Source organism: Mus musculus, chromosome 3 (assembly GCF_000001635.26).
Source record: "Mus musculus strain C57BL/6J chromosome 3, GRCm38.p6 C57BL/6J".
Taxonomy (NCBI): Eukaryota; Metazoa; Chordata; class Mammalia; order Rodentia; family Muridae; genus Mus; species Mus musculus.
The window spans coordinates 89872013-89890883 of record NC_000069.6 but is presented as its reverse complement, the minus strand read 5'-3'; the positions used below and the strand labels follow the sequence as shown (position 1 = coordinate 89890883).

Genomic DNA, 18871 nt, shown 5'->3' with positions numbered 1-18871 from the left:
TCTTCTCTTCTCTTCTCTTCTTTTTTTTTATGGCAAGGTCTCACAATGTAGCTCTGACTGATCCAAACTTGCTATGTAGACCAAGTTGACCTCAGCCTTGAACTCTCAAAGATCTGTTCACCTCTGTCTCCCAAATGGGAGGCATTAAAGGCGAGCACCACCTCACCTGTCTCTTCACAGGGTTTTCTATCAAGGGAGCTCGGTTGCTGGATCATGGCGTGAGAGGATGTACTGTAGGAGACAGTTCTGTGGTCTGGGAGGTTTCTGGAGGCCAGACAGATGTGGTGTAGGCTAGACCGTGGGAGGACTCCACAGTCACTGTGTTACTGTGAAGGCCTTGGACTTCTCCAAGTCATCACAAAGTCCCATTTTCCAGTTGCCAAGGCTTACTTTGTGTTTTTCTTCCCCAGAGGTGGCAAATGGCACAGTGACAAGCCTGCCAGGGGCCACCGTTACCCTGATTTGCCCCGGGAAGGAAGCAGCAGGCAATGTTACCATTCACTGGGTGTACTCTGGCTCACAAAACAGAGAATGGACTACCACAGGAAACACACTGGTTCTGAGGGACGTGCAGCTCAGCGACACTGGGGACTATTTATGCTCCCTGAATGATCACCTGGTGGGGACTGTGCCCTTGCTGGTGGATGGTGAGTTGTGCTGTCAGTGTCCTTGGAAGTGGCTCCGAGGGTAGCTTCAATGTCCTCTGCATTCCAGAAAGATCCTCTGGCTGATCTTTTAACTTTGTCATTTTTGGCTCAAAAGTTTCAGGAAAAGGGACACCGCTCGGCCTGTGCGTGTGGCCAGCCAGCTGTGGAAGCCATCTGGCAGATTTAATAGCCCTGGACTCCCAGCCAGGCACCTCAGCTTAGCGGCTGCTAACCCCCTCAGATTCTTTTGGCAAAATAAAGTGAACTTTATTACTAAGTTTCCATGTTGCAAAGTGTTACAAAGAGAAAGTAAGTGCTGAAAACTGCCCAGCACCCCTGAAACACACATGAGACTCTCAGAGGGAGCATCTCACCAAGGATTGGCAGGGTAAGGGCTCCCTGGCTCCAGTGGAAGCCCTGCTCTCAGCCACGTTCTTCCTTATGTCCCGTGTAGTCCTTCCAGTGTCCGTTTGTCCAGTGTTAACATCAGGAGAGGCCACAGGTGCTCCTTTTGCATCTTTGTCTTTTCAACCCTTTAGAGCAGTGGTTCTCAGCCTTCCTAACGCTGCGGCCCTTTAATACAGTTCCTCATGTTGTAGTGACCTCCAACCATAAAATTATTTTCATTATTACTTCATAACTGTAACTTCGTTACTGTTATGTAAATGTAATGTAAATGTTTTTTTGGGAGAGAAAGGTTTGCCAAAGGGATCTCGACCCACAGGTTGAGAACCACTGCTGTAGTCAGCCCTTTCTCTCTGTGCCTGGGACTCCTTGGCCAGTATGTCCCTAGGGAGTCCTGTCATTTGTGGCTCTGAGCTGAACCAGGTAGTCCCCTCAGCTGCGGGTGGGGGTGGAGGTAATGATGCACAGAGCAGGTCTGCTTGGAGGCCTTGCACCCCCTCATCCTGCTGAGTCTCTTGCAGTTCCCCCAGAGGAGCCCAAGCTCTCCTGCTTCCGGAAGAACCCCCTTGTCAACGCCATCTGTGAGTGGCGTCCGAGCAGCACCCCCTCTCCAACCACGAAGGCTGTGCTGTTTGCAAAGAAAATGTAAGTGTCAGGTGGGGCTGTGCACTGAGTCTAGTTGATGCTTGCTGATGTCCTAGAGCCAAGGGAAGCAGGGTGGAACCCTCCAGGCAGCTGTTGGACTGAGTGGACAGGGACCTTTTAATTTTTCTAGATTTATTTTATGTGCATGAATGTTTTGCCTGTAGCATGTGTGTGCACCATATGCACGCCTATTGAATCTCATGGAACTGAGGTTAGAGGTGGTTGTGAGCCACCATGGGGGTACTAGCAGTCGATTCCAGGACCCTCTGTAAGAGCAACAAGTGCCTTTAACTACTGAGACATCTCTTCAGTCCCAGGACCGATGTTTTATCAGTAGAAAGTTTTTCCAAGTCTGTCATATAACATGTGTAAGGCCATGCTTTGATTCTCAGTTATTTCAAAAATTAAAAAAAAAAAGAAAGAAAGAAAAAGAAAAAAATCCTTAGGAATAAAGGAACTGGGCCCTAGGGTCAATTCAACTTACCTTTCCCGACAGCTGTGGGAAATGCACGCTGAAGTTCAGTGAGACTGATTAACTCGCTTGAGGTCATCTAGCTAGGAAGTGGTTCTAAGTGTTGGGAAGAGAACCCAAGCCCATTTTCCATCAAAGTCCAAAGGTTTTGGGTGTTGTCCTACAGGAAAGGGACAAATGGCTCTGGGGGCTTGGAATGAGGCTGATAGGCTTCTATCGGTACCTTGGCCCTGTGAGCATGATAAAGACAGGATACAGAGAGTGGTCATGGGTGGGGGGGTGAGGTGCGACCCATCCAGACTTTTGCCTGTTAGAAGATGGCATGGAGACCTGGGGCCAGGGAGGAAGAAGAAGTATAATGTAGCACGCTAGAGAAATTGTAGTCTCCACCCACAAGCCACGCCTCTCACGCCTAGATATTCCCAATAAAGTTTGAGTGGTCAGAGTGTGGTATTCCTTCTTATGGATCCTTCTTATTGGGTCCTGGTAGTTACTACCGATCAAACATGGCCCCAGAATATTAAGTGGAAATTCCCAGAAGTAAACAAAAGCATGATTTAAATTGGGTCATTCTAAGTAACCCCACCCAGGTTGTGAATCAGCTCCAGCTACCTGTGCTGTTCCACAGAACTCCTGATCATCTGCTTGCCAGTATTTGTGTTCATCAAGCCTGGCCCTAGGACAAGATCAGACAGTGATCAAGAGCACAAAACATGAGAGCCAGAGGTTCACCTGGGAGCCTGGCAGTACTGCAGGGCATTGGGAAGGCATGGTGTACCAGGGTAGGCCCTGCTACCATGAAGTCTCAGGTCTCTCACCGAAGGGTCTTGGAAATACCCCTAGCAGATGAGGGAGAATTTCCACATTACAAAACCAGTGTGGCGACCAGCGCGGTCTGAGCCTGAGGTTCTTATCTGAGTCTGAGGTTGCTCGCTTGTTTTCTAGTGGCAGGGAAAGTGGAAGTGGGTGAGATCTCAGGTTTCCGGGTCCACTGGGGTGGTTTCTGACTTCCCTTGGCCATCTTCAGTCTTTGAGTTCTTTTCTATTTTCCCCATCCCTCCTGTTCCTCTTTATATGTGTGCTTTGGTGATTTGCCAGCATTTCTGCTATATCACCTGAGGGCAGGTCTTTTGTGCCCTGGGACAGGGAAGGGCTTTTCCTATTCATTTCTGTGTGTATCCTTTATAGTTCGAAGGACAAGACCCAGGAAGGGAATAAGACCAGAGGGACCTTCTCCTCCGCCTGTCCCTCATTGGCTGGGCTCTGCCAAAGATCCTATCAGACGGGCACTAATGCCTTTAGCTTTACTATTTTCTAGGGAGAAAATAAACACTTGGGTTGAAAAGCGTGCTGAAAGTCACAGACACTAAATAGGAGCAGACACTGGCTGAGTTGAAGCCTGAAAGCTAGAATCAGTTCTCAAGCTTCCAATTCCTGACTTCTTTCTCTTGAAAAAGAAACAAAAAAAATGCTAGAACCTTTGTGCCCTTCTCTGTTGTGTCCCACAGCAACACCACCAACGGGAAGAGTGACTTCCAGGTGCCCTGTCAGTATTCTCAGCAGCTGAAAAGCTTCTCCTGCCAGGTGGAGATCCTGGAGGGTGACAAAGTATACCACATAGTGTCACTGTGCGTTGCAAACAGTGTGGGAAGCAAGTCCAGCCACAACGAAGCGTTTCACAGCTTAAAAATGGGTAAGGGAGCTCCCGCTGCAGCTACTTCCTTCACTTCCTGATCCATCCCTGGGCAAGGCAGGGAGGATGTGCAGAGGGGCTTGGGAGCTGGGTCTTCTGGGGGCATTGCTGATAAATAGATGAGGAGAGCGGGGGTTCTTCCTGTGAGTTTTTGCTTAGCAGGTGCAAGGCTCTGAGGTCTGTTTACACTAAATAAATAAAATTTTACCATTTCTGGGGAGTGGTACATGCCTAACAGTGGGGATGTCTGCGGAGCCTTTGAGGGTCTCCTCTGTGCTTGCTCCTGCATAGAAGCCCTATTCCCTCTCCACAGTGCAGCCGGATCCACCTGCCAACCTTGTGGTATCAGCCATACCTGGAAGGCCGCGCTGGCTCAAAGTCAGCTGGCAGCACCCTGAGACCTGGGACCCGAGTTACTACTTGCTGCAGTTCCAGCTTCGATACCGACCTGTATGGTCAAAGGAGTTCACGGTGTTGCTGGTAATTCATTTCCTTTGTTTGGAGAAAATGTTTCACCCTGTCGTAGCCTCTACCTCATGACAATCCATCTTCCTTAGCCTCCTAAGTTCCCAAGTGCTGTAACTAAATAGTGAGCCCCCATGCCCAGCTGATCTAGATCGAAGCAGGAAAATGCCCCTAGGACTGAGGGGACGTGGAAAAGAAGTAAAGTAGGTTCTGGTCCAGCTTTGGCCCCTCCCCCCATCCTTCATAGTCTCCGGCGAGCCATTTAACTTGATGAGTGGTGGCTCTGTCTTTATAAAATAAGACTAACAATGCCAGGCCAGACTCCTGATTGGCCTAAGAAGAATGCTGGGTTCTGTCACCTACAGTGACTTCAGAATGCTTGAGAAGGACTCCACCTCAGCCCCTGGGGTGGGTGAGCCTCTGCCAAGCGGAGAGCGGGGTGGTCAAGAGTGCCCTCTCCCTGTAGCATTGCCTCACAGAGGCCACTGAGACTCACCATGTCTCCATCCTCAGCTCCCGGTGGCCCAGTACCAATGCGTCATCCATGATGCCTTGCGAGGAGTGAAGCACGTGGTCCAGGTCCGTGGGAAGGAGGAGCTTGACCTTGGCCAGTGGAGCGAATGGTCCCCAGAGGTCACGGGCACTCCTTGGATAGGTACCTGGGTCTATGTGGAGGGAGGATGGGACAGCTTTCAGCTTGTGAGTCTATCAGCCGTCTTGCACTGCATGGCAAAGCAGGCTAAATCAGTCAGTGTGCGCTCTTCATTTCAGTTCATTGAGAAAGGGCTTCATTCAGTCCGGGCGGCCTTGGAACTTACTTTGTAGTCAACATGACCTTGAACTTCTGGTTCTCCTGCCTCCATCTCCCAAGTACTGGGTCATTCTGTGTGCCACAGTACCTAGCTCTATTTGCCCAGGTCTGGTAGCTCCTGTGTGTGTGTGTGTGTGTAGGGTCAAGGTGCTGGCTGCCCATGTGTTTGATGGTGGAGCTCACTGGGTTTCTCCTTACCCACTACACGTCTTCTGTCCTTCTAGTAGGTGAGCCTCGGGTGAGGGCAGTAGGGAGGGGGTAAGGACAGAAGGATGGGAGGAGCTCCAAAGGATGATAGGCATGGTTAATTGACTAAGGCTATTTATCTTCGGAAATCAACCAATAATAATGCTGTGAGGGACATAATGAAATCTCCCAAAGCATGAGCATGGTCACCTTTCACTGCTATGACCCTGTCTCGAAAAACAAAAAGGATGAAGCCCACAACATGTGAGTGTTGAGTGTATTTTAATCCAAACCTAAACGACATGCTTCTGACAAAGCAGAAATTCCAGGGCGACTCAGGGGAGATAATAATGGTAACACCAGTGCCTTCTTCTATACAGTATGGACACACACACACACACACACACACACACACACACACACACACACACACACACACACATGGTTTTTGTTAGAGTCCTAGCCCCAACTGTTTCCTTTGCTGCACTATGGAACTCAAAGTTTTATATATGATAAAGTATTCTACCACTGATCTATATCCTTGGCCTGGTCCAGAAACAGCTTCTTCAAAAGTTTCTTTTGTCTAAGTGTGGTGGTGGCAAAGGCACTCTGTGAGTTCAAGGACAGCCTGATCTACATAGTTAGATCCTTTTTCAAAACAAACAACTACAACAAAAACCCAAAGTTGGTTTGTTTGTTTTTTATTGTGGTACAGTGTGCATGGCGTAAAATTTACTTTTAAAACTCTTTTGCAGGAGGTTTTTGAGAAGGGCCTCATTATGTTTTCTGCCCTTGAACTCTGGTTTTTACATGGCCTTCTTTTTTTTTTTTTAAAGATTTATTTATTATATGTAAGTTACACTGTAGCTATCTTCAGACACTCCAGGAGATAGTGTCAGATCTTGTTACCGATGGTTGTGAGCCACCATGTGGTTGCTGGGATTTGAACTCAGGACCTTTGGAAGAGCAGTCGGTGCTCTTAACCACTGAGCCATCTCTCCAGCCCCCTTTACATGGCCTTCTGATTATAGGTGTGAGCCACCATGCCTTGTTATTATAACTGTTTTTGTTTGTTTTGTGTTTGGAGGCCAGAGGTCAACCTGCCGTGCTGTTTCTTGTATACTCTACCCATCAGGTTTTGCTATAAGCATTCCCAGTGGCCTGGTGCTTGCTGAGTGGGCTGGGTTGGCGGGGCAGAGAGCTTCTGGGATGCTCCTGGCCCACCTCCCTAACTGTCTGCCCCAGTGCTGAGATCACACAGCCAGCCTCCCTCCCATGCCTGTTCTGTTTTTTCTAACATGAGTTCTGAGGCATTGCACGTACACGGCCAGCCCTGTTTTAATCGTTGTTCAGTGCGTTCGTCGTGCAGCCCATCACTGTCCACCATCCATCTCCACATCATTTGCATCTTGCAGAACTGGAATCCCTCCACCTTGAACAGTTACCTCCCATCCCCGTCCCTTCCCTAGCTTCTGGGACGTCCATCCTACTTTCTGTTTCTGAGTTTGACCACCTTAAACACTTCGAGTAAGTGGGTTGTACGGAAACCTTTTGTGTCTGACTTATCTCACTTAGCACAGTGCCTTCAAGGTCAATTCAAACTGTGGTGTGAGCTAGAATTTCCTTCCTGTTGGAGGCTGGGGAGTGTCCCATTGTACACAAACATCATGCTGCATTTCCCCAAATTTGACTGTGGAGCTTGGGCTGCCTCTGCCTTTTAGTGTGTGGCTGATAAGAGATAGGGTGTTACTGTTTCTGGCCTAGAATGCACAGTGTAGACCAGGCTGGTCTCAAACTCATGGAGATCCACTTGCTTCTGTTCCCCAAGTGCTGGGATTATAAAGGTTCCACTTTTCCTTCAACTTATCAAAACTGGCATTCTGTCTGTCTGTCTGTCTGTCTGTCTGTTTCTCCTTCCCACTTCCCACGTGTGTGTGTGCACGTGCTTGCATCAGGAGTTGGAAGCCATGCACATAATACAGTTATTTTATACTTCAAGAAAACCTTTATAACTCTCTGTCATAGTCCCTCAGAGGGGACCTCGGGCAGGAGGAGGCACTTGGTCTAGAAGCCCACTGCCTCAGTTTCCCTGCTTTAGGAAACAAATTGACATGGGAAAGTGGGGGAGGGAAGTCCACGCCCACACCCCCCTGGTAGCTGTGGCCTTCTTGCCTTGCTCCTCGTTTCTTTGGAGGTCAGCTTCAGCTCTGACTCCTTTTACAAGTGAACAGGTTGGGGTGTCTGACGACATCTCCTCTCCTGCTGGGGCTTCGGCAGGAGGTCACAGTAACTATCAGGACTGGGGATGCTCCAGCAAGCAGAGTCCTCACAGTCTGGACTCTGCCAGCTACAGATGATTTGATTCTCTCCATAGAACCCTCATGGGGCTTTTGCGGGTTCAAGGGTTCTGGGTTGCAGTCTCTGCTCAGTCCAGCTCTCTCCTTAGTGCACCTCCTCCACTCTCCTCCCCCTGTTCCTTTTCTGCACTCTTCTCAAATCTTCCATTCCCTGTGCCTTCACCTGCAGCTGGCACACAGTGCTTATTTGGTGTCGAATGGACGGTCATGGGTCCGATAGCTGGCTCTGTCCCTTGTTACTATGACTTTGGGGAAGTACCTATCTCAGCCCCAGTTTGGTTATTTGTCACTTAGGAGTACTAACACCTGCCTAAAAAAAAAAAACAAAAACCCAAACTCAGCACCTGCCTCCCGGAGCCTTGGGCTTCAGTGACTTGGAAAGTGGCATTTATAGAGCAGGCTGTGAGCTGGCTGTCACCCAGGACTCTACTCCTCCTGCTTCCAACCTCCCTAGTGCTAGGATTATAGGAGTGTCCCCCAGCCCGGTGCCACCCTGCCCAATTTATACAGTGCTGAGGACCAAACTGAGCTACACCCTTAGATCCAAAGCCGGTATTTTAAAGCTTTTAAAACTGTTCACTGTTGGAGCCAGACAAACTTGGTTTACGCCACTTTGGGAGCTAAGGGGATGCTTTCCTGGGGAGAGACAGAAGACTGTCAGGGCTTGCTGTCTGCCAGCCTCGGTCCAGGTTCAGGGAGAGGGAAGTAGACAGTGATGGAGCAGGGCACTTGGTGTTTTCTGGCACGGGACACATTTGCGTGGGCACACACATAAGTATGCACACACTCACACACATACACATGGGGGAAATAAACATGCAAAGTTATAGCTTTGCCACTTTCTATTAACTTTGAGAAAGTTATTTTCCTTTTTCTTGCCTCAGTTTCCCCCATCTTTACATGTTTTAAAGATGTACTTGTTTTCAGTATGTGGTGTGCATGTGAGTGAGGTGTGGGGGTCAGAGGAGACCTTCCAGACAAGGATTCTCTCCTTCCCCAGAAGCTGGGGGGGGGGGGGAGACCTTCCAGACAAGGATTCTCTCCTTCCCCAGAAGCTGGGGGGGGGGGGGGAGACCTTCCAGACAAGGATTCTCTCCTTCCCCAGAAGCTGGGGGGGGGGGGGGAGACCTTCCAGACAAGGATTCTCTCCTTCCCCAGAAGCTGGGGGGGGGGGAGACCTTCCAGACAAGGATTCTCTCCTTCCCCAGAAGCTGGGGGGGGGGGGGGAGACCTTCCAGACAAGGATTCTCTCCTTCCCCAGAAGCTGGGGGGGGGGGGTTCTGACTTGTGTGAGGCATCTTGCTGGCACCCCCCATATTGATTTATTTAAGTTTTATTTGATGTGTATGGGTGTTTTGCCTGCGTGTATGTCAGTATGCCACATGTGTGCCTGGTACCCATGGAGGTAGAAAATGCACTGGGTCCCCTGGAACTGGAGTTACAGAGGATTTGGGGCTGCTGCGAACTAAACCTAGGTTCCATCCAAGGGCGGCGAGTGCTCTTATCTGCTGAGCCATCTCTCCAGCCCCACTCCCCATCTTCTTTAAAGTGAAGATTCCAGTCAAACACTTGACTGGAATGGTTCACATCTGTAATCAAGCACTTGAGAGGCTACAACAGGAGGATTGCTGTGAGTTCCAGATTGGCCTCCACTTCAGAATGAGACCCTGCCTCAAAGATCAAAACAGCAATGACAAAAACACTGGGCATTGTGTCCTGTGCTGGTAATCCCAGCACCTGGGTGACAAAGGTGGGAGAGTTAACCTAAATTCGGGGTCAGCCTGAATTATATAGTGAGTTCCAGGGCAGTTGAGAGACTAAAATTATGTGAGACTAAAATTATGTGAGACTTTGTTTCAAAACCAAACAACATCAACCAAAAACAAAACAAAACAAAACAAAACAAAACAAAACAAATACCCTTTCACCACACAGAACCTGTGGGGAGCCTGGCATGGTGTTTTACACTTGTAATCCCGGTATTTAAGAAAATTGAATTTACTGGGTAGTGGTGGCACACACCTTTAATTCCAGCACTCAGGAGACAGAGTCAGATGGATTCTGTGATTTCAAGGCCAGCCTGGTCTATAGAGGACATCCAGGGTACACAGAGAAACCCTTTCTCACCCCCTTTCCCAACAAATAAAAAATTAAAAAAAAAATTGAATTCAAGATCAAAGGTCAGGCTGGTCTACATAGTAAGTTCCAAGCCATCTAGGCTATAGAGAGGCCTTGTCTTCCAAAGCCAGTCCATCCATTCACACATGTACACAGTCCTAGTGGGACTCAATGAGGCTTGCTGCCAGGGTTCTGAGACCTGTAGGGCAATAAAAAGGTTTTTAAGGACTTGAAAAAGGTTCCATGTGATGTTGAACTTGTCTGGGTCTGGGGAACCTCTGGGCCGAATGGCCATCAGTTCTTGGACCTATTTTTCTCTTTACTGCTGCAGTCATTTCCTGGTTTTAGCTTTGAATCTAGCAGCAGCCAACCACATGCTCTGTTGTCCTGTGTACACCCTTCTGTACACACCCTTCTGTGTACACCCTTCTGTACACACCCTTCTGTGTACAACCTTCTGTACACACCCTTCTGTGGGTTGAACTCAGCTCATTATGCTAAGTTGGGAGGAGCACAAAGGTAGGAGGTGCTGGGTCCTAGCCACAATTAGAAGTTCAAGTCTGAGTTAATTTGCTTTGTGAACTTAGACAAATTACTTCCCCTCTCTGGGCCTTCTTTCAACATCTCCAGGGTTGCTGTGTGCTTGTCTCTCCTTCTGGAGGTGGTGGAGCCCATTGGAAATTCTCTCCCAATCAGTAACAGGTCACCCTGTCCTCTGCCCCTTAGTGATATGTTATTCTCCAGAGTTGGGGACACTGAAAGTCTTATACTTGGTGGTATTTTTAACTTCTTAGTGGAAAAAACGCTGAGATGACGAGAGATTCTGAGTCATTCCATCCCTTGCCTGGCAAGGTTCAGAGCTGGTCCCTCAGGCCCCATTCTGGGCCTGCCCTCAAGTTTGATTTCTGTGGAAGGCAGTTCCCATGAAGGGAGTGGCTGTCCCCGACTCCTTTTTATCAGGGTGTCTGGCTGATCCCAGGCACGAGTCACTTCATATATTTTATTGCAAAAAGGCAAACTCAAGGAATTACTGTTCAGAGTGCCCCTATCTTGCAATGTGTATCACCCTGGCCTTTCCCTTTCTGTGTGTATATATATATATATATTGCAATATATAACATATGATAATATAAACGAGTTTTAGAAACTTTGGATCAAACATGTCTTTTTTAAAATATGTTATAGTATATCTTCAAAGTTTTTCTTTTTTTTTTTTTTTTTTTTTTTGAGACAGGGTTTCTCTGTGTAGCCCTGGTTGTCCTAGAACTCATTTTGTAGACCAGGCTGGCCTCGAACTCAGAAATCCGCCTGCCTCTGCCTCCAGAGTGCTGGGATTAAAGGCATGTGCCACCATGCCCGGCTCCAAAGTTTTTCTAAAGTCCATATTTTGAAGTATTTATTTATTATTTTAAAAAGATTTATCTCATCTTTTTTCATTGATTTTTTTTTTTCATTTTTATTGTATGTCTCTGGGTGTCCTGCTTACACCTATGGCCGTGTGCCATGTCCATGCAGTGCCTGCAGAGGCTGGTCGGATGGACTGAGGAGGCATGGGAGTTGCAGAGGGTTGGGAGCCACCATGTGGTTGCTGAGAATCAAACCTGGGTCTTCTGGAAAAGCAGCCAGTGTTCGTAACCACTTAAAACTTGAAGTTTTACTTTTTTGGTTTTTGTTTTGTTTCCAAGACACCATCTCCTTGTGTAGCTCTGGCTGGCTTGGGATGCTCTAGGAAGACCAGGCTGACTTCTATTTCCCAAGTTCTGGGCTTAAAGGTGCGCTCCCTGAACTTGTATTTTTAGTAGATACAGAATAATCAGGCATAGTTGTGGGAACATGTAATGTTTTGATACACATCATGCAATGTGAAACAGTTTTGTTTTGTTTTTTTTCCAGGCCACTGTGTAATATGGCTTTATCATAATCGACATAGCTAGTCCCCTAATGTTGGAGAGTTCTGGGTTCTTAGCATTCTGCTTAAAAAATATATTATGGATTTTATTGAAAAAAGAATTTTTTTTTTGAGACAGGATCTCCTCTGTACCAGCCTTAAACTGGAGGCACTCCTCCTTCTGGGCTTCCTGAGTGTTAGTTAGTGTTACAGGTGGCACCATTCCCTGCGCACTGTGATGCTCTGGGTTGCTCTGACTGGGTTCCAGGGTCCATGAGTCACTAACCCTTCCTTCTACCAGCAGAGCCCAGGACCACCCCGGCAGGAATCCTCTGGAACCCCACACAGGTGAGCTTGCCCCCAGAAAGGGCCAGGGCATGCACTGCCCCAAGTCTGGTTTCAGTGCCAGCTGGGTCTTCCAGAGATGTGGCCGTCAAGTGCCATCTGCCTGGCCCTGGTGGCTACTGTTTCATCCCGAGGTCTTTGGATACCACTGACAGCTTAGTCTGAGACCAGATTCAATTTATCTTAGCCCTCCCCTGTGGCAGCCTGGTATCATGAAGCATTGGGAAGTGGATTATGGCTGAAGCTGCTTAACAAATTCCTTTACTAATCCAATTTCCCACCTCTCTCCTGAGTGGTCCTTAATTCCCTCAACAAGAAGTTCGAGTCTTTGTTCTCTGCTCCCAAAACACAAAGAAGGAAGCAGGGGTCTGGGCCTCACACACAGGGCTGCCAGGGCTGTCCTAGAAGGGATGTCCTCAGGGGGCTGTCCTTGTGGGGCTATCTGGTGTCTTCATAGGCAAAGGCAGATGAGTCCTTGCCTCTCTCTCAGGCGGAGTTCCAGGTAGGTCCTAGGGGAACTGACACGAGCTGAGACTGGCCACCCATTCCACTGTGTGGGTGAAATCTCTCAGATCTAGAAGCAGACGGTAAGTCCACCTGGACTCAGAAATCTGCCCACACCACAGCTGGCTAGGGCGAAGTGCAGGTGGGGTGCTAGGACCGGCTCTTCCTGGGAGGCTACCACCGTGCCTGGCAACAGACCTCATGGACAGTGGCTGTGTTTACCGAGCACATCCTGTGTGTCTTTGGCAGAGACATGGGTGGAAAGAACTCCACCTGGCACAGGGGAAGTGAGCACACAAATAACACCAGTGACAGGTGGTCGATGAAGGTCGGGCACAGAGAGGTTCATTCAGGACACAGAAAGGAGGTGGTGGCTTTGTGGAAGATGTGTAGAAGTCCCTATGAAGGCTGATGGTGAGGGTCATCTCTCCTAGGTCTCTGTTGAAGACTCTGCCAACCACGAGGATCAGTACGAAAGTTCTACAGAAGCAACGAGTGTCCTCGGTAAGCGCTAGTGTCTTGCTATTCCTCTGGCCTGCAGAAAAGCTCTCACTTGGACACTTAGCAGCTGATCAGAGGCAACGATCTTCCGTTGTTTTATATAAGTCTTTGCAGTACTGGGGACTAAACCTAGGTCTTCATGCTAGGTGAACCTGCCACGGGTGAGCTACAGCACCAGCTTGCCTGTCATTACTCCATATGCTCACTTGCCGTTGTTTGCTACGATACGGTGAGGCCCGTGCGAAGAGTGGCACAGATCAGGAGGCTTATGTGGTCAGTCCACAGTATGGCTGAGTAGACTATGAGCGTCATTGCTGGAGACCGAAACAGAGCATCCGTGGAAGGAAACCTGTTTGCATAGCTGCACTGGCTCAGCCAAGAGCGAGTGGCCTCTCTTTAGGGACTAGGCAAGAAAGGGGCTTAGGAAAGGTAGACAGAACACTCTGGCCAGGAAGGGAGATCTGTGGGGAGTCCTGCAGGAGGAGGGACATGGCATGTCTGTGGCTTGACTGCCAAGTTGGGAATAGGCCAGAGATGACATCCCAGTGGAGAAATTGCTTCCAAATACTTATTGAAAGCTCCCGAGTCTCCCTGACTCGGTCCCAGTGACCACCACAGAGTCCTAGGATCCTCCATCTCTCATGTGCCTTCTGCCTGGAGCCTGGGTAAAGGATACCGGGAAAGCTACTCTGAGCGTGAACGGCCCTTTGGTTGGCTGCAGTGGGCATCAGCCCCATATGAGCTCTCGAATGGTGCAGTCTCCCTCAGTCACTGTGGGAGGAGTCGGTGCAGTGCCTCTTCAGAGTTCTGCTGCCATCCCGAGCTGCTCAGTTTCTAGTAACTGCTGCCTGACTTTCTTTTCCCTCTTTCCTTCCTTTTGTCCTGTCCCCTTCCCCCGTCCCTTCCTTTTTTCTATCATTCCCTTCCCCTGCCCACAGCCCCAGTGCAAGAATCCTCGTCCATGTCCCTGCCCACATTCCTGGTAGCTGGAGGAAGCTTGGCGTTTGGGTTGCTTCTCTGTGTCTTCATCATCCTGAGGTGAGACGGGTCCTGTACTGTATTGTACTGTACTGCACTGGCTCTGGGCTGTACTCTTGCGTCTTAGCTTTCATCAGAACCTAAGGAACTTTGCTCATTCATTTCTTCATTCAACAAATGAACATGTAACATGCTGAGTCCTGGGTCAGGTGCTGCGGGAGGCCAGGGGACAGGATGGGTACTGTGTAGTGAGGAAGCCAGGCCCTGACAAGGAAGTGCTGACATGGGCAGAGCTACAGTAGCACAGCCATGGGGAGGAGGAGGAGGAGGAGGAGAGGAGAGGGGGAGGAGGAGGGAGGGGGAGGAGGAGGGAGGGGGAGGAAGAGGAGGAGGAGGAGGGAGGGGGAGGAGGAGGGAGGGGGAAGAGGGAGGGGGAGAAGGAGGGAGGGGGAGGAAGAGAAGGAGGAGGAGGGAGGGGGAGGAAGAGGAGGAGTGGGGGGGAGGACGACCATGGCAGAGACTTCTAGCTCCTGAGGCCCTCACATCAGCCCTGAGCTGGCCTGACAAGAAACACTGAGAACCGCATCAGGCTGTGCTCAGCTCAGGGCTGTTCTTGTTCTGATCCTCATTTTCAGTGCTGGAGTTCGAACCCAGGGCTAGGCAGGAGCTCTGGCTTTGAGCTATGTCCCTGGCACCAAATTATGATTTTCCTGTGAAGGAATGAAGGAGGAAACGAAAGCTGAAAGAGGCAGTGTGGGTACACCCAGTAAGGAGCACAGGGCACAAAGCCTGCTTATTGGATGGGGCCTTAAGGCTCATGCAGTCAAATTCTTTAACCAACCAATAAGGAAGCGGCCCCAAGGGTTGTCCAAGGAGCCAGGGCTGCATGACACTAGCCTATGGACCACGTCTACATAGGCTGAGGTAACCCAGTTGGCCCCACGAAGCACTTATATGTGCTAATAGAGAAGCATAGAGACCAGTTTGCTTGCCTGTTTCTTAGGCTCAGACACTGGCTGCTGGCAGCCCCTGTAGCCCCGGAGCCACTGGCTGGGGACGGACGTGCCGGTGCTAAGAACACACTAGCAATTCATTTCCTACCTGCTGAGTTTCTACTTTGTTCCATATAAGGCAGATTTATTAGTAAAAGAGGCCAGTTTGTTTGTTTTAGTTTAGTTTTTTTTTCTTTTCTTTTTTTCTTTTTTTTTGAGAGAGAGCGAAGCCCAGGCTGGTCTCAAACTCTTTATCCCCCTGTCTCCACTTCCCAAGTGTTGGGATTATAGGCAGGTGACACTTGCCTAATAAAACTAGTAATTTCAAGTCAGGTCTGGTGGCACATGCCTTTGATCCCAGTGCTCAGAAAGCAGAGACAGGCAGATCTCTGAGTTCAAGGCCAGTCTGGTTTACAAAGTGAGTTCCAGGACATCCAGGGCTACACAGAGAAACCCTGTCTCGAAAAACCAACCCCTCCTCCCCTCCAACAAAATAAAACAAAACAACCTAGTAATTTCAAATAATGAAAACATCCTCTATCTTTTAAGACTCCTTAGCAAGAAAAGACTCTCACTTAGAGTCAGGGAGTTAAAAGCCGGCTGAGCCACAGCGACTGGGTTGCACGTGTGGGAGGCGTTTGACGTTTTGCCAGTCAGGATAGCATAGTTTTAGAACATTTAGTTTATATCCCGAGCTAAATAGTTTTCTAAATATTTCTCTAGCAACGTTAGAGAAAATGAAAACAACTAAAATATACTACCATCAAAAGTTTGCCCTTCCTTAGCAGGAGGTCACAACTGCAGGGATCAGTTCTCCCAGGACTGAGAAAACGGGCTTCTGCTAACAGTTATTTTTCTGCTCATTTTCCTGGAATGGACTTAAACCATTAGCTGTACACCTACAGCTTAAAACCCATCCATAAAAACCAAGCGTAGTGGCACATGACAACAGTCCTAGCCCTGGGAAGGCTGAGGCAGGAGGATCTCTGTGGATTCCAGTTGAGGGTGATCTGCATAGTGAGTTTTAGGGGGACACCTAATGAGGGGCCACCTGACCCAAACAAACAGAGGAAAATAACCCAACAAACCAAACACAAACAACGTCATTTTGGACTAGTTACAAAGTCCCATTCCGATATTTCTTAAATTGCTGCTGGGTGGGATAGAATCCCAGCCTAGAATCCCAGGCCACGGCAGCAGGGACACTGTGGTTAAGGCCGGCGGGAGCTACAGAGTGAGACCCAGTCCCCCAAATAAGTTAGTTAATGGTTTTGTGTTGGGCTGTATTGGTAGCCATCCAGGGGAGCATGCTGTCCACAGACTGCAGATTAGGCGCATCTATCGGCCACGTCCAGGCCTCTGGTCCTGCTCGTCTGTGCCCATGCTAGGTATAAGCATCTTCAACTGGTTTAGTGATCTCAGAAAGAATGTTTCAAAAGGAAAGCACGGTTCTCTAGTTTATCCTTTGTCTCACTTACTGTTCTCTCACTGCGAGAAAACACCCATGATCGGAACAACTTATGAAAGGAAGAATTTAACTGAGGGCTTGCTTCCAGTTTCAGAAGTTTAGTCTATGATGTTGGGAAGCCTGGGCAGCCGGTAGGTATGGTGCTAGAGCTGGAGCTAGAGGTGGAGCTGAGAGCTCCCATCTGATCTGCAGAGAGATGGGGGTGGGGTGGAGGGGCTGAATATAGTGAGGGTTTTTGAACCCTTCTACACCTCCTCCAGCAAGGCCACACCTTCTAATCTTACTGTACGGTTGCACTAACTGGGGAGCAAGCATTCAAACACATGATCCAGTGGGGGCCATCCTCATTCAAACCACCACAGTCCTTCCAGTTACAGAGATGGTTTCCATAGTGTGTTTATGAGATCAGTAACAGTTGTGCTTTATTACAGGCAGTTTGCTAAGTGTCTAGAGCTTAATGAATGTTAGGCAAGTGCTCTACCACTGAGCTCTCTCTCCAGCCCCTCTGCACTCGCGCGCGTGCGTGCGTGCGTGCGTGCGTGCGTGTGTGTGTGTGTGTGTGTGTGTGTGTGTGTGTGTGTGTGTGTGTCTTTACGATTACTTGCCACAATTGTTCTGTATATATAACTCTAAATTCTGGGCTGGAAAGATGGCTCAGCAGTTAAGAACACTTACTCTCTTTGCGTAGGCTCTGAGCTGGTTCTCAGCACCTACACTGGGTGGCTTACACCACCTGTAACTCTAGCACCGGGGATCCAATACCTTGTTCTAGCGTGTATTTACAAGCACATACCCACACACAGGCACACATACCTATGATTAAAAATAATAACAATAATAAAAACCCTCAAATCCTACCTTTTAAAAATATTTTCACTTTGTAAATATTTTCACATTCTTTATAAACTTCACATTTATTAGCAATAGGCTTCTCTTATAAGTACAGATTCCCAGGTTAACTGTTATCAGGCACTGGAAGATGTTTTGTTTTTACAAAACAGCACTGTGCTGGACATCTTTGTGTCTAAAGTTCTTCCATGTTTATATCATTGTCTTAGTCACTATTCTATTGCCATGAAGACACCATGACCACCACCTTTAATTGGAGGCGGGGAGCATGGCAGCAGACATGGCAGGCATGGAGAAGAGGCTGAGAGCTACATTCTCATCCTTAGGCAGAGACAGAGAGAAACAGTGGGACTGGCATGGGCTTTTAAAACCTCAAGTCCCACCCCCTCAGTGACACACTTCCTCCAACAAGGCCACACCTCTAAATCCTTCTAATCCTTTCAAATAGAACCATTCCCTGGTGACTAAGCATTCAAATCTATGAGTCTATGGGGGCCATTCTTATTCAGACCACCACAGTCATTTCTAGGGTCTGTTCCCAGAACATGAGTTCCTGGGTCTGAATGCTTTTCAGTCCACGGTGTAGCAGCCTGCCCTCAATCCTCTTACAGGGAGAATTCCACTCAGTGACTGAGCGCACTCCCCTTCGCAATAACTGGGCTGTCTTCCTGCAGCCAAATAACATTCCGCAGATTGTTTACGTTGCTTGGATAACAGGCCAAGAGCCAACGGCAGATCCAGAGCCAGCTATCAATCATTTATCATAACAAGAACAAGGAATAGTCTGCTGGTTTCAAGCCCCAAAAATGCCCAACTCTTGTTTATGACATTGGCTTTCCCTCCCCCACCCTAGCACTTCCTTAGGTAATGGCAGCTGATGGGATTAGGGGGGGAGGGTCACCTTATTCTCACTTTGGAATCAGTACATAGCAAGTCAGCCATAGAGAAGGAAGTCAAAGGGAAGAGAGGAGGCCCTGGTTCAGCACACCTTGCCAAGGGCCCCTTGGGAAGGAGCCCCCGTCATACCTTTGCAGATCTGTATCTGTGGCTCAGCTTTCTTCCAGCTGTCAGGTGACTCTCTCATGGTTATTGAGCCTGGCCCCGGGCCCAGACATCGCACGGAGGAGGCTGTGATGAGGGCGATGCCTATCTCTTCCGGCTTACCACTGACTTTCCTGTCAGATGAGTCAACACGTGCCCAGTGGTGCCCCTGTCAGAGGGTGCAGTCTCTCCCTGCTGGGGTGGGGTGGGTGGAGGTGTCTGGAGACTGAGGTACTGAATATAGAGGGCTGGATAGAGTGCTACTAGGGACCACACAGCCTGTTCTCTGCTCTCCATTGCAGGCTGTGAGAGTGATCTGCTCCTGACAGCCTTTGTTGGACGGAGTTCCATATTCCTTCCCCACTGAAAGAATACTCTCCTCTTTTTAAAAAATATTTACTTATTTAATGTATATGAGTATGCTGTAGCTGTCTTCAGACACACCAGAAGAGGACATCAGATCCCATTACAAATGGTTGGGAGCCACCATGTGGATGCTGGGAATT

At 48.8% G+C, this 18871-nt stretch overlaps 1 protein-coding gene and 1 long non-coding RNA gene across 4 annotated transcripts in view; one reads left to right on the top strand and one right to left on the bottom strand.

Moving 5' to 3' along the window:
* Il6ra (interleukin 6 receptor, alpha) overlaps nt 1-18871 on the top strand; it is a 43873-nt gene that overhangs the window by 22313 nt on the left and 2689 nt on the right. Inside the window, exons 2-9 of one of the 2 annotated variants that reach the window (NM_001310676.1) lie at nt 411-647; nt 1574-1697; nt 3678-3862; nt 4176-4342; nt 4841-4982; nt 11992-12035; nt 12971-13040; nt 13976-14075. In NM_001310676.1, the coding sequence (NP_001297605.1) occupies nt 411-647; nt 1574-1697; nt 3678-3862; nt 4176-4342; nt 4841-4982; nt 11992-12035; nt 12971-13040; nt 13976-14075 (1069 nt within the window). Of the gene's footprint in view, nt 1-410; nt 648-1573; nt 1698-3677; nt 3863-4175; nt 4343-4840; nt 4983-11988; nt 12036-12970; nt 13041-13975; nt 14076-18871 lie in introns of both variants that reach the window. The other variant, NM_010559.3, reaches the window with a different exon arrangement.
* On the bottom strand, nt 641-18780 carry Gm46811. 2 transcript variants are annotated; one of them, XR_001783918.2, is made up of 3 exons: nt 18351-18779; nt 4824-4992; nt 641-1250 (listed from the first exon to the last, which is right to left on the bottom strand). It is a non-coding gene; the product is annotated as a predicted gene, 46811 (long non-coding RNA). The 2 variants fall into 2 exon arrangements; XR_001783919.2 differs by lacking the exon at nt 641-1250 and adding an exon at nt 1257-2499 and having other exon boundaries at nt 18351-18780.